Source organism: Trichechus manatus, unplaced genomic scaffold, assembly GCF_000243295.1.
Source record: "Trichechus manatus latirostris isolate Lorelei unplaced genomic scaffold, TriManLat1.0 scaffold00020, whole genome shotgun sequence".
Classification (NCBI taxonomy): Eukaryota; Metazoa; Chordata; class Mammalia; order Sirenia; family Trichechidae; genus Trichechus; species Trichechus manatus.
This window is the reverse complement of record NW_004443956.1, coordinates 8,426,853-8,449,439: the sequence shown is the minus strand read 5'-3', so window position 1 is coordinate 8,449,439 and position 22,587 is coordinate 8,426,853. Positions and strand designations below refer to the sequence as shown.

Sequence of the window (22,587 nt, the reverse complement as noted above, 5' to 3'; positions counted from 1 at the left end):
CCGAACTACCGGGTTATACAGTCTCTTATCTGGAACGACAAAGATAACAATCAACAGATGTGAAAGGACTCTGTATTTACGCAAGGACGCTTTGTAATGCACTCACTAACCTAGTCTAAAATCCTACAGGGAAATTTTTATTCCTTTTTTTTTTTCTTTTTTTCAGTTCAGGAAACAGGCACAATGAGTTAAAACATCAAGGATTTCACTTAAAGACTACAAACTTCCGATTTCTGCCTTAAAGGTTACAGAAACTGTGTTATGATAAAAATGAGATTACTGTGCACAGAAGTAGAGGTTTTGGGAAACTCTATACATTGACCAGGAAAAAAAAAAAAAGATCTCCAAGTCCTTATTTCAGTTCTCACATGTTCTATGTTATACTTAGTGTTTTTTTTTTAAAGTCTATAGTCATCCATAAAATTATTCTATAATTACTGCAGCAATAATGTCCTTAAAACGGATTAATTTTTATTATTTCAAAACTTTAATGTAGAAAGTGAACTTTTTTGTGTGCTAAAAATATCCGTATTTTTACACATATAACGTGCACCTTTTACGTTTATTTGCCTACTGCTCCCTCCCCCTGCCAGGTATTTTCTAAGCACACTATGCTAATTTTTTTTTTCCAGCAGCATGTAAAAATAAACTGGCATAGCGACACTTATAAAAATACCTCGCGGTGGGGTGGTGGGGTGGGTGGTGGTGCAGTTGGCAAACAAACTTAGAAGGTGTGCGTTATTTGTGTAGAAATACAGTATGTAACACAACATTTGCCAATTCAACATTTTTTCATGTACAATTTAGTGACACCAATTACATTAATGTTGTTGTGCAACCATCACCAGTATCTGTTGTCAAATTTTCCATCACCATTAACAGACACCTAAACAATGACCCCGCCTTTCCCCTCCCTTCCACCTTGATAACTACTAATCAACTTTGGTCTCTATAAGTTTGTCTATTATAGATATTTCATTTAAGTGGAACACACAATATTTGTCCTTTTGCAACTGACTTACTGAAAATGAACTGTTCTTAATAAATAGGTGGTAACTCTATAAGTCACAAAATTCAGAAATATATCACTATGGTCTATTCTTAGTACCATAAAGAAATGGATTATTCAACAACGATACACCATGTACTCCAACCAAAGTAGAATCACAAACTGGGAAACCAAACATGGCCTCCAGAGAGGTTTTGTTTGGCTCACATTATATTAAAACTTTCTTACAATTACTTCCCAATTTTTAAAATTGAGATTTAAAATCTGAATTCCCAGCTTCTCTTAGAAAATGTAATAAAATCTGGTAACATTTTGCCTACATTCTAAAGCTAAGTAGCCTTGCCTCCTTTTCCCAGGGCAAAAGTTCTCCAGTTCACCATAGTCCCCACCATTCCTTATTGTCCTATATCTGGCCTACATTTCTCATTTTTGTTATCTGTCTGATACTGGTCGGAATCTGAGTTAAAACAAGAACTGTGTACACAAAAACTCTATGGCAAAAACCATTTCAAATCACTTCTTCAAACAGAAAACATTAAAATTGTATCTAAGCAAAAGGAAAGAAAGACACTCACTGAACCACAGCTTGACCTCGAGTCAGACCTTTGATTTTCAAATAATGTTCAATTACCCTGTCCTCACTGTAAAACAAGAAAATGGAAAGTACGTCAGTGCAGGATTATATGAAATACAGACTCAGTTAAGATTCTCAGGCAGCTATTGGACGCTTGAGAGGGAAGGCCTTCATCAACTTGTTTGGAAGACAAGGCATGGCTGATTTTGTTTCTGTAGGACACAGGTTCCTGAACATCAGACATCTGATCACTTCATCATGATTTCTGCCATTATTATTTTTTTTAAACTTAGCTTATTAGAAAAGGAAACATAACATCAATTTCTCAAATGGAAAACTAATATTCTTTGTTATAACTGAAGGATATATGATAAAAACAAAATATGCTTACTAAACACTAGTTAGAGAACATTGCTGGGCAAGTTTTGATCAGAAGACCTATCTTCTCTTTGGTTAAAAAAGAGAGATTTGCAAGTGTTAGATGTTTAAAAAATTTCTCCTTGAATTAGTCACAAAGATTAAAAAAAAGAATTAAAACTACTCTGAGAGTCTGTGTGCAATCTAAAATACTGTATCGTCACTGCTTAGTGACACACGGCTTTAGGAGAAAACCCCTTCTTTATTGTCCTAGGATAAAACTTGTTGACTGGAAAGTCAAGAGAACGAGGCTGAAGTCTGGCAGCCCTTGAAATCATTCAGCTATCTTACCCTTCTTTCTGACAAGACAGTTCTTTAGTCATATCTCAAGTATAACCTAGAAGAGTAAATATTTTTTCTCTCTGTTATCTGTTTTCTCTGTAAGGTTTTACAATGAGCTTTTCCAAATCCGCAGTTTCAAAAGGAAGGTCAGTAATCAGTGGTAATCAGCTTGTGTTTTTCTCTTAAGAAACTATCACTTAATTTCTTAAGAAGGTTCCAGAATCAGGATGCAACGTAGACTCATTACTCACTTTCACTGTGTTTACCAAATACATTCCAACTTTCGTACTAAAGCTAGCAATGTTGAATATTTAGTTTGTATCTGCTTTTTAGTAGAAAGGAAATCTATCTTCATGTTTCAGAAACTTAAAGCAAGGAAAATATACGTAAAGGGAATACAAATAATTCAAAGGGGAAAAAGTAATTTTCTAGGAAAAATGTGATATGGAAAATGAGTGTTATGGATTCATTAAAATACTAGTAAATAAAACAACTCAAGATATAAAACAACTTCTGGTCATATAGGAAACCTCTGGGCATTAAGGTCATTTCTGATCATTAAGGAACCCTCTGATCAGGAAAGTTTGTTATTTCACTGCACTCTGCTAGATTAAGGCCACATTACGCAGTGACTGTACACATACTGAGCATTATGTTCACATAAAAACACACTCTACAGACTTTTTAAGCACTTGAAAGCAACGGCTCACAACCACTCTTTATGCCTAAATTCTAAAGCTGAGTAGCCTTACCTCTTTTTCCCAAGGCAAAAGCTCTCCAGCTCACCACAGTCCCCACCACTCCCTACTGCCTTTCACCTGGCCTACACTGCTCATTTTTGTTACCTGCCTGAAACTAGCAGACATCTGAGTTGGTGACATCAATGTGTGGAATGACCCAAGACATCTTCCAATTGTTGGTAAGATAATTTCTAACCAGATGAGGACTGTATACAAAAACTACATAGCAAAGATCATTTCAAATCACTTCTTAAAATAGAAGACATTAAAATTACGTCTAAGCAAAAGGAAAGACTGCACGACATGCACAGTGATCTCCACAAGCCTCTACAAAATCCTTTCAGGAAAGGATCAAGGTCTATCTACAGTTACTTTGACACATTTGGATGGACAATTTGATATTTCCCTCACTTCTATTTCTTTTAATTTCTTGAAAAGCATGCAGTTCTTAACAGAGGCTTTGACAACCGGGTCACTGGGTAGCACACAATTGTTATCTTGACTTGGCTTACCAGTAAGCAAGGGATGGATGCTCCTGAAGAGTTTTGGTTGGAAAGGCTGGTAGTGTCTTTAAATCTTTCCTGGCATTTTCATCACTAAAAAGAAAAGCAACATAGCAATGTCAATCACTGTTACCTAAAAAAAATCCAAGTCAGTCAACAAATTAATGAAATCTGAAAAGTAACTATATAGCATGTTAGGTTCTGTCAAAATTCTGTGGTCAACACACATAAGGGTATGAACTCTAACTAGAAACAGCCCCCAAATTTAATAATCAAACCATATGATGATATTTTGAAGTTTTTAAAAGGACAAAAATAAAAAGTGAAAACAGTATTAAATTGCCGTAATCCCATTTTCCTCACTCAAACTCACAGCTGTTTTCATTATACATTATTTTGTGCATCTATTTTATTATACAATCATGATGAGAACTGTGCATATTTCAAATGCTGTTTTTACTTAGCATTCTTCACATTTCATTATACACTTTCTCCATGACCCTATAGCATCCTCATAATTATCTTTAGAGTTTGCATAATATTCAACCGTATTGGAATATCAGTAATCATAAAACCATTCACATAATGTCACCCATTTTTCGTAAGAGATATCATCGCAATAAAAAGGTTTATGTAGAACTTTCTGTTTATCTTTTCTATAATTTCCTTACCACCCTCTGAAATAAAAAAGCTCAAGTCCACCATATGCAGAAATCACTGGAATAGAAGACGACTTGAAAACATGTTTCTAATAAAACCCAAGTATTCCTCGAATTGCCCTAAGTGAACTAAAATGTATCTCATGTAAGGCCAGCTATTATCTAATTAATTCTATAATGGCAAATTTCTAGTTGTACAAAGAGAAGGGTGTGGTCTTTGTGGAACTTCAGAGAAGGGAGAACAGGTAATATGAACCAGTCATAGTTGGTCCTGTTTAAGAGGAAATTCTCTCTGCCTCAAGTATTTAAGGAGATAGTTTGTAAGGAAACGGACATGATTTCTCTAGGGTCTATTAGAACATGGAAGAAGTACATGTAAAAGTTATTCAATATGGGACGGTTCTACTCTCTCCTTTAGGGTCGCCATGAGTTGGAATGGATTCAACGGCAGCGGGTTTTTGGTTATGTGTATATATATATATATGTATTTTTTTTTTAATACTTGACAACTTCTTTTTGCATTTACAGACTCTAAAGGACAGATGACCCAGTTAATAATCCAAACAGGCCTTGGGCTCATGATTCAACATCCACTAGTGTTTATCTTTTATTCCTCTTCCCTATAAATTAGGGCCTTTGAAATCACAATTTTATTTTTTTAAAGACGTTGTTTTTGTGCCTAGAGTAAGAAAGCATCAGATATTTTAAAAGAACCTAATTTAGGTGGCTTGGCCCCGGTGAGCTACCACTGTTTCTTTTAGTACACAGACACGTCATACGTCTCGTTATAATACGTGAGAACTCTAACTAAAAATCCAATTTAGTCCCAAATTCTGTAGATGTATTTGGTCTTAATAGGGTCGCCCTCTGAGGCAAAGTGGGTTCGTATTGTCTTAAAACAATTGTTGTGAATTTGCATATAAGAAACTGGATAGCGAAAAAAAAAAAAAATGTTCAGCCACAAGTGTGAGCTGCTATAGACTGTCCTTCGTCCATGTCATTGTTTATGGACAGGAAGTATTTAATTTTTCGACTGGTCTGAGGTGCACAGAGGTATCTACAAAGGAAGAAATGAGATGAAGCCGTTGTGGCCACTAAGCTGTGTGAATTTATCTTGGTTGTAAACTAATAAATCGTGAGAATTAAAGAAAAAAAAGTTATTCAAACTTCTGATGAATGCCACTGAATTGTACATGTAAAAAATGCTGAAATGGCAAAAGCTGTGTATTACATATATATATATACTTACCACATATTTAAATATATATATATATATATGTATTTACCACACACACACACACACAATCCTGATCAAACCAGTGTTCAAACAGCATATTGCTAACTCTCCTCTTCCTACTTTTCTACCTCTTCCTATCTTTACCACTAGCTAGCTACTCTTTGTTGAGAGGTTACCAAGTGCCAGGCACCATGCAAAGCATTTTTCAGGCATTATTTACCTCATATAAGTCTCACCACAACCCTTCCTGTGCGGGAGGTACAGGTAGGGGCATGAAGTTTAGAGAGGCTCGAGTCACTTGCTTAGTGTCTTGCAGCTACCACGGGAAGGAGCCAAAGAGACAACCCAGTGGGTTTAGCTTCAAAGGTCGAAGCCTTGACTATCGTATTCTATTACCTGACTCCCAGAGACCTCCAGAGTAGTGTCTTAGAGAGCTAACATGAACATCCTCACTCGGGCAAGGCACAGCTTCCCTTCACCCCCACCTCCAACTACAAATGAAAACACTGACAAATTAGTTTTAAAATTCCTCACTTGTGCATTTTTATATTAGCTTCCCTAAGCCTGATTAGGAGCCCTATGGTTCGCCACAATGTGAATCATGATGTTTAAGAAGATGAACACCCAATGGAAAGACCAAACACTGAACCTAAGATGAACTTCCTCCCAAAGCATTCATTCAACATGTACAGATCAGTGGTTACTGCTCAAACCAGGGAACCCAACACTGCCTCCAGACGGGTTTTGTTTTGCCCACATTGTACTGTGCTATATTAGAAATTGCTCACTCCTGTCAATCAGTGGAGCAGTGGTTAAGAGCTATGGCTGTTAACCAAAAGGTTGGCAGTTCGAATCTACCAGCCACTCTTTGGAAACCCTATGGGACAGTTCTACTCTGTCCTATAGGGTCGTTATAAGTGAGAATCGACTTGACAGCAATTTTTTTTTTTGTCACTTAATCAAGTTAAGTTTAAGTGGGTCTCCCTCAACATCTACAGAATATTTGTTTTCTGGATGTATCATCAAGTCTCCTGGCAACCAAGTAAGCTCACTTACTGTCTTTCAGTAAGAACAGGTAATTAGAGTGTTACCAAGCTCGGAGACACTATGATTTGCACCTGTCAACATTACATTTCAAAACCAGGTTTGTGGCCCTTCCTAAACGTGCAAGATCCAGTCTTCTGAATCACTATAGGAAATAAAAAGTCACTTGGCTCCTGGTCTTACATAAGGATAAATCTCTATTCATTTGAAATCTGAGCAATGTGGCTTAACCACATTGACAATCTTGGGAAACTGGTTTTGGCTTCCTGAAAATCAAAATATACCACAATCCAATTTATTCATATTTAAAGGTCACCTGTCAACTCCCAGTAATGATATTTATTTTTCTTAGCAATACCTTTTATGTTCTGTCCTTCAAATCCCATTTTCTTTTAAGAGGAGTTGGCTTGTGAGTTTTTTTTTTATAAAAAGCAAATACATGTACATATTCTAAAATGATAAACTAAGCACAACACATTTTGTTATTAATCATCATCATCAGCCACATATATGTAACCTTCTGGACCATGTGTACCATCTGCTATGTTCTAAGAACTCAGGCTAGCATTCACTCACTTATCTGAATTAGAGTTAATTTTGTGGCAGTCAAGATCTTACCAGACTCTTCACCAAAGAAGACATTCAAGCGACTAACAGCCACATGAGGAAATGCTGGAGATCATTAGCCATCAGAGAAATGCAAATGCATTGAGATATCATCTCACCCCAACAATACTGGCACTAGTCCAAAAAACACAAAATAACGAGTGTTGGAGAGGTTGTGGGGAGATCGGAACTCTCATGCACTGCTGGTGGGAATGTAAAATGGTACAACCACTTTGGAAAACGATATGGCGCTTCCTTAAAAAGTTAGAAACAGAAATACCATAGGATTCAGCAATCTCACTCCCAGGAATATGCCCTGGAGAAATAAGAGCCGTCACACAAATAGATACATGCACACCCCTGTTCACTGCAGCATTATTCACAATAGCAAAAAGATGGAAACAACCTAAACACCCATCAACATATGAATGGATAAACAAATTATGGTACATACACACAATGGAATACTATGCAATGATAAAGAACAATGCTGAATCTGCTAAACATTACACAACACGGATGAATTTGGAGGGCATTATGCTGAGTGAAATAAGTCAGTCACAGAAGGACAAATGTTGCATGAGACCACTATTATAAGAACTCAAGAAAAGGTTTACAAACGGAAAAAAAAAATTCTTTGATGTTTACGAGGGTGGGGAGTGAGTGGGAGGGGAAATCACTAACTAGATAGCAGACAAGTGTCAACTTCGGTGAAGGGAAGGACAAAAACACAATATAGGCGAAGTCAGTACAACTGGATCAAAGCAAAAGCATAGAAGTTTCCTAGACACATCCAAACATTTTGAGGGACTGAGTAGCTGGGGCTGGGGACCATAGTCTTGGGGGAAGGTCAACTGGCATGACATAATTCATAAAGAAAATGTTCTACATATCACTTTGATGAGTAGCGTCTAGGGTCTGAAAAGCTTGCGCATGGCCATTTTAGATACATCTATTGGTCCCATCTTGACCAGAGCAAAGGAGAATGAAGAAAACCAAAGACACAAGGAAAATATTAGCCCAAAGGACTAAAGGACCACATGAGCCACAGACTCCACCAGCCTGAGCCCAGAAGAACTAGATGGTGCCCAGCTACAATCAACGACCACTCTGACAGGGATCAAAACAGAGTCCCAGACGGATTGGGAGAAAAACGTAGAACAGAATTCAAATTCATGAAAAAAGACCAGACTTACTGATCTGACAGAGACTGGAGGAACTCCCAATACTATGGCCCCCAGACACTCTGCTAACCCAGAACTGAAACCATTCCTGTAGCCTACTTTTCAGACAAAGATTAGACAGGCTTATAAAACAAGAAAATAACATAAGTGAGGAATATGCTTTTTAGTTCAATCAAATATATGAGACCAAATGGGCAACTCCTGTCCAAAAGTAAGACAAGAAGGCAGGAAGAGACAGCAACTAGATGAATGGGCACAGGGAACGCAGGGTAAAAGGGGAAGTACGCTGTCACATTATGGGGATTGCAATCCATGTCACAAAACAATGTGGGTATAAATTTTTGAATGAGAAATTAACTTGAGCTGTAAACTTTCACCTAAAGCACAATTTAAAAAAAAAAGACCTCACCAGACTGAAAGCTGCTATTCATCATAAATCTGTTTATTCATGTAGAAGTGAGCATCATGTGTTGGAGTTGCTTTTAATGTATTCAACTTCATTCAGCCAAGAGAGAGGAGAGAGAATTTTCATCCATCATTCTATTCAATAAGCTGCTGGCTGAGAGTAAGTGGCAAATGGGAGACTTGAAGCTGATGTTCTCTTAGGTTGTTTCAGTCCCCATGTCCCTTAAATACAAGCATCTCACAGTGCTGAGATTTTTCTAACATTTCAACATATAATTTTAATACATTTCTGTTAAATGCAAGCAACTTCTGTATTCAATGCCTAACCAAAACAGCCACATGTTTCAACTGCAGAAGTACATTACTCGTGCTGGATTTACTGAAAGACGAGCTTTGGTCTTCAACATGCCATCTTCCCAAGAAATTTTCAACAGTAGTTTTTAACTATGTGCAATTGGAACTTACTCCAGTTACAAGATGTGATAAGACGTTATTCATCTGGAAATGCTGGCTGAATAAACTACTTAAGGCTAATCATGACCCAACATCCTAAATAATCACTTTTGGTCTCATGGTTATATGTATGTATAAGAATATTCATTCATTAAGAACTTTTTTTTTTTTTTTTGGTACTAATCAGCTACAATGGGAAGCAACTAAATTGTCCATTAATAAGGGAGTGGCTTAGGATCTTTTTAAGGGGAATTTAAACTACTTTAAAAGAAGTATACTGTAGAGACCAGTGTTACACAACCATGGGCAATTCTGCCCCCTAGGGGACATTCAGCAATGTTTGTTGATACTCTATCACAACTAGGAAAGGGAGTGTTACTGGCATTAGTGGGTAGAGACCAAGGAGGCTGCTGAACATCCTACAATGCACAGGACGGTCTCCCACAACAAAGAAATACCCAGTCCAAAATGTCAGTAGTTCCCAAGTTTGAGAAATCTTGCATTAGCTTATTATAAAAATCCTGAGAATTCAACCCTAAAACTTTCTGAAGCCTATCTTTTAGACTTAAAGAATTTTTCTTATTTGCCACTCTCAGAATATAAATATCCGAGATCTCACATGCCAGTGTCTAACAGGAGCCATGTAAAATGAGCATACGAAAATCAACTGAGTAAGAGAGAAACGAAAAATGGCAAGCCAAATTCCGCATCAGACACAGGAACCCAATGGGGAATAGTGGGAACCAGGAGGAAGAGAACATGGAAGAGAACCGAAATGCTGTGCAGGCCACATGAAACATGCGAGCAGGTCATCACCATCAATTTGCATTTTCTGACAGAAACTATTAGTAAAAGGATGATAAGAAAGTGCCTTCTCAGTTTCTCAACTTGGTTTCTTGTTTCAGATAATTTTTAACAGTGCAAACTGTCAGTAATGCATGAATAAAGGAGACACATAGATAATTTTTTCAAGTTTGGAATCTGGACCATCCTGAAGATTACATTCTCAAGAAAGAACACAGCCTTATTTCTTTGTAATAGAAGTTGGTTCCTATTTTTCTCCACATCTGGTCATTTATGCCACTGCGGAACATCCTTTCCTTGTGAATACATAACATCACTTTCCTATGAGAAGCTAATTAATGCAGAAAATTTCTAGCAAGCCACCACCAACACTAAGGTGACTGCGCTGTGGACCTAGCTGTAACATTAAAAGAGAGAGCCCCAGAGGGATCGAAAGTCGGCTCAGATTCACAGACTGGCAGAAAAATCAGCTCAACATTTCAACAAGCAGTGTACAAGGGGAAATCCAAAGAGAGAAGAAAAAGTGTTCAACTTCATACGCGTTCAGAAAAACACAAATCAAATCCTCAATTACCATTACACACCAGATGTCAAATTTTTACAACTCTGGTTATTCCTAACTTAAAGGAAGATGTAGAGAAATAACCATTGCTAGCGGTATAACCATTCTGGAAATTTGCATACACTATAACCCAGCAATTCCTTTCCTGGGTCTATCCCTAGAGAAATCTGTACACAAGAATGTTTACAGCAGTATTTCTCACAATAAGACAAAGGTAACAACCCAAATGCCTCTTAAGAGTAACCAGTTGCTGTCAAGTCCATCTCAACTCACGGTAATCCCACCTGTGTCAGAGTAGAACTGTGTTCCATAGGGTTTCAATGGCTAATTTTTCAGAAGTAGATCACCAAGCCTTTCTTCCGAGGTGCCTCTGGGTGCACTGGAACTGCCAACGTTTTGGTTAGTAGCTGAGCTCACGTTTGCACCGCCCGGAAGCCAGGCCTGGGAAATCAGCCTGTGAGCCTGAAGCCTCATGGATCCCTGAGCTTGCAGGAGCAGCCTGGTCTGGCTTCAGCACAAGAGGCCCCGCCCAAGCCGGGAGAGAAGGCAGGCAGCAAGGTTTATATGAATAAGGCTCAATCTCAATGTTCAGCAGGGAGGTGAGCAGCCCTCAACTGGGATGTCTCTGCCTTTCACCAGCAGTAAATGCATTCATCCGTCTGGACATTCCTGACCCTGATGGTAATGGAAATGTTATTTTAAAGACACACTTGACCAGAATTGCCACGAGGGACTGGTTTCTCTGGATCTTGCCCAGAGAGAATGCCCATAAATCTACATCACTTGCTATTTACCAGTGACCAAACCTGAAATTGTTTTTCTCCATCAACTCAGCAGGAATTCAGATGTCCCAATGAAGACCATGCTTGCATTTTATCTGATTAACTAGGCAGAACCCCTCCCTTAGGTATTCCAGAGTCCCATTTCGACAGCTTGCCAGAAGGAAGCAGCCCATGAGACCACTGAGCCACTGTGGCTATTTTGTAGGAGATGATTTCTTTGGCACTCTCAAGCCCCCTTTTATGGGCTGTTGTTTTTCTTTACCGACCGCAAAAGCCCGGTAGGAATGTGTCAACCCCACTCATTTTGAGAAAGCCACATGGTTGGCAAAACTGAGGCCACCCTTTGTGTGTGGGCAAAACTGTGTGTGCTGGAACACTTGTGTGGAAAAAGCCACCCCCAACAAATGTGTATACACCTGCTTGTGGCTAACAGAGAGCTTGCTCACAGCAACAATCAGCCACCTGCCATTTGAAGGCTGGAGGGGAAGGGAGTGCAGGCAGTTAGCCAACTGTGGGTGCTAGCAATTCTTGGGGAAAATGAATTCAGCAAGTTCCCTTTAAGACTGCTGCTGTCTATGCTGGGTGTGGGGGCATTCACCAGGTTTGCAGGACAGTTTTTTAATAAAGCTCAAACCCTCAATTTCACTTTACTTCTTGATGCCAAAGTCGTATCCTACCTGAATCCTAAATCAAAGGGGCATAAAAAGTGCACATTATACACCATGCCTAGACTGAAATGTCTGCAGAGACTTTGCTGCACAAAGAAATCAACTAAATCATTTACTTAGTAACTTGGGACACTGTGGAAATCAGTCTGGTAGTTCCTCCAAAAGTTAAAGTTAAACACAGAATTACCATATGATCCAGCAATTCCACTTCCAAGTATATATCCAAAAGAACCGAAAGCGGGGACATGCATCCCATGTTCATTGCAGCACTATTCACAATAGCCCAAAGATGGAAACAACCTAAATAAATGGCCAGCAACAGACGAATGGATAAATAAAATGTGGTGCATGCAATGGGATGTTATTCAGCCATAAAAAGAAAAGAAGATCTGATACATGCTACAACGTGGATAACCTTGAGGACATCATGCTGAGTGAAATAACTTAGTCACAGAAGGACATGTATCGTATTATCCCACCTATATGAAATATCTAGAAAAGGCAAATGCAGAGAGACCAAAGTTTATTAGCGGTTACCAGGAATGGGCAGGAGAGAGGGAGAAGGGGGGTACTCATTGCTCAGGGAACACTGAGCTTCTGTTAAAGTGACAGGCAAATGTGGACATGGGATAATGATGACTGCGCGTGACGAACACAATGTCACTGAACTGTACACGTGAACAATGTTGAAATGGCAAATATTATGTTTCATATATATTTACTACAATTTAAAAAAAGTAACTTGGGACTAGCGTTCTTTTTTCATCCTCACAAAATCATAATTCAAAATCTCTAGCTCAGAAAAACGTATATGTGGACGTAAAAACACTACTGATTATGTGCCTGTTCAAACACCCAAGATAAAGTCCTGGGCCTGTTCATAACAGGTGTAAATGTACTATGTAGCCTAAATGTCCTCAGAAATTAAATAACAGGCTGTTAAAAGGGGCCTCAGAGGACTTGGGAAGTCCTCATAGTTGGGAACTCTATTTAATACCGTGTTCCTTGCAAACTAAAGATTTCCCGTCATTAAGAATTGAGCTAATGTGAAACATTTGCCCGTTTTCTGGCGTTGCCGCGTATAGGCCTGATGAGGAGCTGCTTCCTTGTCTATGTTTGCTAGAAACCTGTGGTGACTGACTGGTCAGGGATGAAGTATACTGAAGGGATGGAACATGAATACGGATCTTAAGTTAGAAAAGGTGTATTCGATGCGTTAGATTAAATAGATGCGACAGGCACCAACTTAACTATTAAACCACTTGACCTGGATCCAGTGTTTAAGGATGACAGCTTGCTTAAAAATGTAATTATTAAAAGGATCTTGGCTACTGTTCATAATCACCAATTTCCTCAACTAATCTATTGGCCTTGATCAACACCTCTGTGATTAGCAGTTTACAGCAAGTTATCAGTTTACTTAGCTTTTCCACTAACCAAATTGCCTTCAAATCTCCCTTCATTAAAAAAGGAAAACCGCTCATGAAGTCGTCTTTAAACAACAGTTTAGCCCAATTAATAAGAAATGTTTGCCTCAAGCACAGCGCTCTTATGAAGAATTATACGAGTGTAAACTGACAAGAGGTAATCGAAAGCACAGATGAGAACTTTAAGGGGCAAAAATGACCAAACCAAAACCCATTGCCATTGAGTCAATTCTGAGCATAGTGATCCTGTAGGACAGGGTAGAACTGCCCCATAGGGTTTCCAAGGCTATAAATCTTTATGGAAGCAGACTGCCACATCTTTCTCCAGCAGAACAGCTGGTGGGTTTGAACCGCTGACCTTTCAGTTAGCAGCCGAGCACTTAACCACTGGGCCTAAACTAATGGTGACAAAACAACAGGCTAGAGCTAGAATGGTAACAAAACATGTAACTAATGTTACTGAATGGTTCATGTAGACATTGTGAACAGACATGTGTTTGGTTGTGTATATTGCCACCAAAAATAAATAAAATATGAAAAAGGAAAATCACATCTCTCTCAGTTATTTGTGGAACTATGTTGTCATGGTCAATGATGAATCTAGTTTGGTTCATGATTTTCTTGACTTAATAACTAGGAATTTCTAACAGCAAATTTCTCTCTACTAGTTCCTAGCTAAGGAGTCCTGGTGGCGCAGTGGTTAAAGCACTCGGCTGATAACTAAAATATTGAATCCACCAGCCGTTCTGTGGGAGAAAGATGTGGCAGTCTGTTTCCATAAAGATTACAGCCTTGGAAAACTCATGGGGCAGTTCTACTCTGTTCTATAGAGTCGCTAGGAGTTGGAATTGACTCGACCGCAGTGGGTTTGGCTTTTTTGGTAATTCCTAGCTAAAAGGATATTAAAGGTGAGAGACACAATAAAACAGTAATCCTCTTGGTCCCTAACCAGCAGCATCAGCATTATCTGAGAACTTGTTTCCAAACTCTTGGGCCCCACCCCAGACCTACTGAATCAGAAACTCTGAGGGTGGGGCCCAGCAATCTGTATTTGAGAAATAGTTTGAGAACCACTGCAAAAGAATAAACAACATAAAACAGCGAAATTTTCAAGACCGAGACAGTAATCCATGGTTCAAAATGGGAGTGATGGTCGAGGAGGCTGAGGAAAGCCTTTAGGTTAGGCGACCGAGGAGGTTAGTATCAGGAGATTCCTGAGGCTGCCCAAGCAGTGAATGTCCTTTAGTCCCCCAAAAGAAATGCTTTCAAGGACAACAGTTCACAGTCACTGTGTGGTGGAAACAGTTAATGCACTCGGCTGCTCACCAAAAGGTTAGAGATTTGAGTCCACCCAGAGGCACCTCAGAAGAAAGGACTGGCGATCTACTTCTGAAAAATCAGCCACTGAAAACTCTATGGAGGCATTGGAAAGCAGTTCTACTCTGACACACGTGGGTCGCCATGAGTCGCACTCCACAGCTACTGGTTTATTTTTATTTTGGTTAATGTCATAATATCTAACATGAAGTCCCCAGCTCACTGTCCACCCCTCCAGGCCAAACTCAAAAGAGAGCGGCTCCAACCAGCCGGGTCAGTGAGCCGAGTTCATCCGGTCCAACCCGTAAGTTCGCAGATGGGGGAAAAGGAGGCCCGCGGATGTCTCATGACTTACCAGAGGCCCCCCAGTGAGGTGGCGACAAATCTAGAGGACCAGAGGCTGGTGCCGGGGCTCTCAGCGGGAAAAGAGAAAGACGGCAGGCCTGGGAAGCTGGGAGCAGCGAAGGAAGAGGGAGGCGCAAGGGGAAATGTCTGGATTGGCCGAGCCATACCACGCCCTCCTCCACTCCCAAGCCACAGGGTCTTTCCATTTTTGGAATTTCTTGATCACACTTCAAGCCAAATCAGGTTGTGTCCATTTGAAAAGGAACTAGGTCATTTCTGCCCTGAAGGAGTGCTGCTGGCAAAACGGCTACTGACCGAAAAGGCTGGTGGTTCAACCCACCCAGTGGCTCTGCTCGAGAAAGACTTGGTGATCTGCTTCCATAGACTGTTGCCGTGTGCGGTAGACTTGACTCTTACTCATAGCGGTCGTATAGGTCAGAGGAGAACTGCTCCATAGGATTTCCTAGGCTGTAAATCTTTACAGGAGCAGATGGACAAATCTTTTCTTCCACGGAGCTGCTAGTAGGTTTGAACCGCTGACCTTTCCGTTAGCAGTTGAGGGCCTAACCATGAAGCCACCAGGTAATTTTAATCCATAAAAATTACAGTCAAGAAAACCCTATGGGGCAGTTCTACGCTGTCAGATGGACTCGCTATGAGTCCGGAATCCACTCAGCAGCACCCAACAACAGGAAATTGAAAGGATTAACCCAAAAAACAAAACAAAACAAATCCGATGCCATCAAGTCGATTCCGACTCATAGCGAACTTATAGGTCAGAGCAGAACTGCCCCATAGGGTTTCCAAGGAGCAACTGGTGGATTCGAACTGCCAACATCTGGTTAGCAGTTGTATCTCTTAACCACTGCACCAGGAGGGCTCCTTGAAAGGATTATAGAAGCCACTTTCCTTGCTTCGCTTGAAGCTAGGGATGGCGCCTACTGGAAAGGTGGGAGAGGCAGCTTTTCCTTGGGTTGTCAGCCCACATTCACCTTGATAAAGGAGCTGGTCCTTCACTGGGGTTCAGGTGTGAGCATGCATTTCTAGGCTGCTATAGTCTCCAGCTCCCTCCGACCTCTCAGCTCCTCTTTCTCAAGACAATGAAAGAAACTCCTTTGGCTTTAAAGAAGGCTCATAGTTTTTTTGTTTTTAAATTCTATATGCCTTCCTTCCTCCAAAAATAAAAAAATAAGCTATACATGTGAGCAGCAAAAATGGTGCTAACTCCCATGTCCTGGGTACTTGCTGTATGCCAGACAAGTGCTCAACATTCTACAGGTATGAATTTATTTAATCCTCACAGGAACTCAAGACAGAGGTATTATTTCTCATTTTCAGATAAGGAAACTGAGGTTTAGAGATGTCATCCAGCTTGCCCGCGGTCTCATGCTGGTACATGGGCAGCCAAGATTCAGATGCAGGCTGTCTCACCAGAGCTGGGACATGGGCAGCTAGGATTTAGATGCAGGCTACCCGACTCCAGAGCCCTCATATACTTAGAAGCCAAGCAAGAGACTGACCAACCAACCAACCAACCAACTAGCCAACCAGCCCTAGACCTGTGATTGCAATAATAAGGTTTGGGACTTAGAACTAGTATTTGTCCCATGTCTCCCTGTTCCTGGGAGTTCTGGGTCTTAGATAACTAAACTTTGTGAGTCCCAGTTTCCTCATCATAAAAATAGGAATAAACAAATGTTTATAGCAGCTTTATTCCTAATTTTCAAACATTAGAAGCAACCAAGATGCCGTTCAATAGGTGAATGGATAAGCAAACTGTGGTACACACAAACAATGGAATATTAATCAGCAATTAAAAGAAATGAGCTATGAAGCCAAGAAAAAATATGGAAGAAACTTAAATGCATATTAGGTGAAATAAGCCAGTCCAAAACAAAACAAAACAAAAGCTATATACTGTATGATTCCAACTATATGACATTCTGGAAAAGGCAAAACTATAGACAGCAAAAAGATCAGTGGTTGCCAAGGAGTCGGGGAAGGCGAGAGAGGAATAGGTGGAACATAGTGTATTTTTAGGGTAGTGAAACTAATCTGTATGATACTTTAATGGTAGACACACGACATTATGCATTTATCAAAGCCCACAGACACTGTACAACACAGAGTGAACCCCAATGCAAACTATAGACTTTAGTTAATAATAATGTTTCAACACTGGTTCATCAATTGTAACCAATGTATCATAGGAATGTAAGATGTTAACAGGAGAAATAAGGTGCAAGAGGGGGGTATATGGGAACTGTCTGTACTTTCTGCACTATTTTTCTGTAAACCTAAAACTGCTCTAAAAATAAAATCTATTAAAAAAAAAAAAAAAACGGGGGGATAGTGCCTTGTCTCATGGGTTCTTGGAAAGATTACAACAGGCTGCTATGAAGGTGCCTGCATAGGTTCACTAAATGTGTTCCCTCCTTTCTGATTGCAGCATACTAACCAAAGATTTTACCAAACACTTTGTCCCTAGCACTCTCAGACCAGGCTGGTGATGGATTATTACCACTGAGAAGAATCCTCAATGGTTGATCTAGGTTAGAGTTGCCAAATAATAACATATTTAGGACATACATACGCTAAAAAAAAAAAAAAAAAAATTCGTTGTTTATCTGAAATTTAAATTTAAATAGGCATCCTCTATTTTTATTTGCTAAATCTGGCAACCCTAAAAGTTGATAAGAAGCTGTGCTGGAAGAGAACTTTGGAAGCAAATGGCCAAGTTCCAAGCTGTAAGCAGCTTGGGGATTGGTTAGACAGAATCCACAGCAACCAGTGGAAGCTCAGTCTGGAAACTTGCTCTTTCAGCATCACGACCAATCCACGGAACTAGTGTTAGACTCTCCTCAGTCCCTAGAAAAGGCAAGTCCTAGAGCAAGAATCTGCATGCATTCTGGGAAGCTCAGTGTCCTCTCAGCTAGAATTCCTTTATCATTACATTTTTATTTGTCTGTGGTGTCTTTACAGAACAAATTACTCTGCCCGTCTGCAGGCTTGATGGGGGATCAATTGTTGAACTATTTTTTTTTAAGTCTAAAGAACTTCTAGTAAGATTGAAAACGTGATGAGAGATTTTTTAAAACGTTAGCCAGCTCTCTGTGGGTTCTGATACTGCCTACTTTGAACCTTCGATTCTTCTAATACCTGGTAGGAACACAACCCTCTATGAATGAGTTTTGCCGGGAAACAGATTAACGTGAAAATCTATGTATATCTAAAAAGAAAATGATCCACTTGTCATACAAACACAGAGTTACAAAACAGGGTATATGGAAAAAGAAAAATTCAGTACAGACAGGATTTTTCTACAAAAGAATGAATGAAAAGTCAAAGAAATCTGTTCCTCTTCTGGAAAATTTCCTGTTCCAAAAACCAAACCTGTTTTCTTCCACAGTGCCGCTGGGTGGGTTCAAACCAATCTTTTGGTTGGTAGCCCAGTGCAAACCATTTGTGCCACCCAGGGACCTAAGTTTCCTATTAAACAAGTAAAGATCATTTACGGTCAACTTGAAAGCCCCAAAGCTCTATCCCTTCCTGCATGTGTGACTCAAAACATGCCCTTCCTGATCACACAAAAACTGGATTAACCCCACTAGCCATTTGAGCAGAGATAACAAGTCTGAGTATATGTTATGTTAAACTCTCAGTGTTTCTGGAACCACACCAAAAGGAACTGTAATGCTTATCAGTGAGGGTATGTAGAATTGGTCCCCCACAGTGACGTCCTTTGGGTCAGGCAGACTCTGGATGGTTTGCAGTTCGTGGAGTGGAAGACGTTCACGCGTGTCTCACGGCATCACGTGTCATGCTACTTTCTATTCGCCCCAAATACTAAGCAGGCAAATATCTCAGTCCCAGTAGGGCGGAATTTCATTTTACTACCCAGTAGCCGTGATGGGCTTAATGGCCTGGTGTACTCATGCAGAGAGAGAAACTGAGAACCCAGACAGGACAAGAGAGCCACTTTCTGCATAGGCCTGATCCCCACCACGGTGTTAATAGCTGTTTAAACATGTTTTAAGGTCCACCTTGAGAATCTGTGTTTGTTTTTGCTCTTGTTTACTTGCAACAAATATTTAAACTGTGAAATGAAAGTGCTTTGAAATGTACAATATTTAAGCTGTGAAATGCAATGGCCTCATTTCCTAGCTGCATGTTGCCATTAACTGGTTGTGCTAGGCCTTGGTAGATTCTCTTCTATAAAGTGGAGACAAAACTTGCTTCCTCACTGGCTCCTTTTGAAGTCCAAAGGAGATGACATTCTGAAAATAAGCTTTGTAACCTGCAAAGAACTATCAACACAAAGGAGAGCACTTTCTTCTATTAGAACACAGGTAAAAGCTTTCTTTTCTAGAAGCTTAAGAGCAAAATAGTTTAACAGTTTAAGTAGTGCCAGGCACTGAACCAAGCACTTGGTGAGAGCTGGGCTGCTAACCAAAAAGTCGGTGGTTCGAACCCACCAGCAGCTTCATGGGAGAAAGACGTGGCAGTCTGCTACCAAAAACTTACAGCCTGGGAAACCCTATGGGGCAGTTCTACCCAGTCTTATAGGGCTGCTATGAGTTGGAATCGGCAGGAAGGCGACAGGTTTGGGTTTGGGTTTCCCATGCATTTTCTCTCTTAGTCCTGTAACAGCCCTAGGAATAACTCTGTGCCTCAGGCCTTTGAGATAATACAGATTAGCATCAGAAAGGGCTAAGAAAGTTCCCAATCAAGTACAAGGAGGAGCTGGTTTGCAGACTCAGAGTGGGTCCCATTCTCAAAGGAGACCCTCTTCAGACATGTACAAAAAGACTTCTTTTTTTTAATTGAACATACTTTTTTTTCTTATTGTGGTAAATATACGTGTAACAAAACATTTGCCATTTCAACAGTCTTCACATGTACAGTTCAGTGACGTTAATGAATTGTGTTCATCATGCTGTTCAACAACACCCTTACCATCACCTGTAACAGAAGCTCCACGTCCCTTACAAAAGGAATCCTTTTAATAATCCATTCAACATCCAAGCCTTCTCTGTGTCTTTCAGTCCTCAAAGCCAGGACCAGATACGTAATTTGCAGGGCACAGTAAAACAGGAAAAAGCCAAGCCAAGGGTTCAGAAATTCTTCAGAATTTCAAGATGGGGACAGCAGAGCATCAAACCAAGCCCGAGGCCCTTCTAAGCATCGGCCCATGCGACTGCACAGGTCACAGGCCCTGCCAATAGCTTTTTCCTGGTACGTTTCCACTGTCTTAATTGCTTCCTTTCTGCCTGGCCACCTCGGTGTGCCTGAGCCCCAGAACAGAGCGAACCCATTACAAAGGCCCACAGCGCCTCCTTTCCTTCCGCGGCTGCACACTGTGAGCCAGCAGGGTCCGACTGGGGGCGCTCCCCTGCCAGGGGAATCGCTGGCTCAGTGCTCTGGAGGTGGCAGGGAAAGAGTCGAAGCCTTGGTTTGGGAAATTTCTGTTCCGCAAAGTGGGTAGTATTCCATGAATCATACCTTTGTTTTGTAAGAATACACAGTGCTTGGTAGCTGTCACGGTGCTAAGCTCTGAGCTTTTTTAAAGTATAAAATGACATTAAAAAAAAAAAATCTGACCCAAACACTCTATTTTCACTGTAGATAAATGGAAACACACTGATGTTCAAAAAAGAAAGAAAACTGTAAACATCTCTATCCCCATTGTCCTGAGATAACTGCCAGTAATGACAACAATAATCACGGTGAATTTTTTTGTGCCTTTGCCATAAACCAGGCAGCATGCTAAGTGTTTTCTTATCAGGCATGATGTCATTTTACCCACATAATAACACTCTCAAGTGTTGTTGTTGTTAGGTGCCAGTTCTGACTCATCGCAACCCTGTGTACAAAAGAATGAAACACTCCCAGGTCCTGCGCCATCCTCACAATCGTTGCTATGTTTGAGCCCATTGTTGCAGCGACTGTGTCAGTCCATCTCGTGAAGGGTCTTCCTCTTTTTCTCTGACCCTCTGCTTTACAAGCATGATGTCCTTCTCCAGAGACTGGTCTCTCCTGATAACATGTCCAAAGTATGTGAGACGAAGTGTCAACATCCTAACTTCCAAGGAGCACTCTGGCTGTACTTCCAAGACAGATCTGTTCACTCTTCTGGCAGGCGATGGTATATTCGGTATCCTTCGCCAACACCATAGTTCAAAGGCAGAAGTTCTTTTTAGGTCTTCCTTATTCACTGTTCAGCTTTCATAAGCATACGAGATTGAAAATATCATGGCTTGGGTCAGGCACACCTTAGTCCTCAAGGTGACAGTTTTGCTTTTTAACACTTTAAAGAGGTCTTTTGCAGCAGATTTGCTCAATGCAATATGTTGTTTGATTTCTTGACTGCTGCATCCATGGGCATTGATTATGGATCCAAGTAAAATGAAATCCTTGACAACTTCAACATTTTCCCTATTTATCATAATGTTTCTTACTGGCCCATTTGTTTGGATTTTTGTTTTCTTTATGTTGAGGTATAACCCATACCAAAAGCTGTAGACTTTGATCTTCATCAGTAAGTGCTTCACGTCCTCTTTGCTTTCAGCAAGCAAGGTTGGGTCATCTGCATATTGCAGGTTGTTAATGAGTGTTCCTCCAATCTTGATGCCTGTGTTCTTCATATATAGTCCAGCTTCTTGGATTATTTGCTGACACAGTCGAATGTCTTTGCATAGTCAATAAAACACAGGTAAACATCCTTCTGGTATTCTGTACTTTCAGCTAAGATCCATTTGACATCAGCGATGATATACCTTGTTCTACGTCCTCTTCTGAATCCGGCTATTCAGGTAAGACCTGTAATTATCTTTCTTTACAGGTGAGGAAACTGAGGCTTGAGGCTTAGAGATGATAACTAGATTAGTTGAGATTGTTCACGAATGAGAGTTGGAATCTGAGTCCAAGCTCACCTTTGCTCAAATTCAGAATCTATGTTTTTAACAATTCTAAGACAGTCTCTATGGTAGGAAGACCTGTGGGCATGTAGAAAGAAAATACTAGAACTTCTATTGATATTCAGCCCTTGGGTAGTGCAAATGGTTTGCTCTTGACCACTAACTGAAAGGTTGGCAGTGCAAATCTCCCCCGCAGAGCTGCGGAAGAAAGGTCTGATAACCTGCTTCCATAAAGATTACAGCCAAAAAACCCCAATGAAGTGGTTCTACTCTGTAACGCATGGGATTGCCCTGAGCAGGAACTGACTCTACGTCAGTGGATTTGGTTTTTAGTGTGGAATATGTATATAATTGTATAAATAAATAGATATGTATACATACACTGAGAATGAATGCTAAAATACTTTTATTAATGGAGTTGCATAAATAAAAAAGTTTAGAGAGTGATTTTTATACATGTAATGTGTGTGATATACTGCTATACATGTTTTTGTACCAAAAAAGGATAATATATATTTTTACTTTTCCAGATAATATATTCATATTGTAATCATCTTTTCATGCCAATAAACATTCACCTACAACAATATTTTTAACATAAGTACTAGACTGAAGTACTAAGTTTCATTGCTGAGATCTAAATATTTAGAAC

The 22,587-nt window shown here is 40.1% G+C and overlaps 1 protein-coding gene across 8 annotated transcripts in view; it reads right to left on the bottom strand.

Moving 5' to 3' along the window:
- FRMD4B (FERM domain containing 4B) overlaps nt 1–22,587 on the bottom strand; it is a 223,371-nt gene that overhangs the window by 50,329 nt on the left and 150,455 nt on the right. For all 8 annotated transcript variants that reach the window (XM_004372718.3, XM_023727926.1, XM_023727925.1 and 5 more), the window contains exons 8-9: nt 3,535–3,618; nt 1,585–1,650 (exon numbers count right to left, since the gene is read on the bottom strand). In XM_004372718.3, the coding sequence (XP_004372775.1) occupies nt 1,585–1,650; nt 3,535–3,618 (150 nt within the window). The remainder of the gene's footprint in view (nt 1–1,584; nt 1,651–3,534; nt 3,619–22,587) is intronic.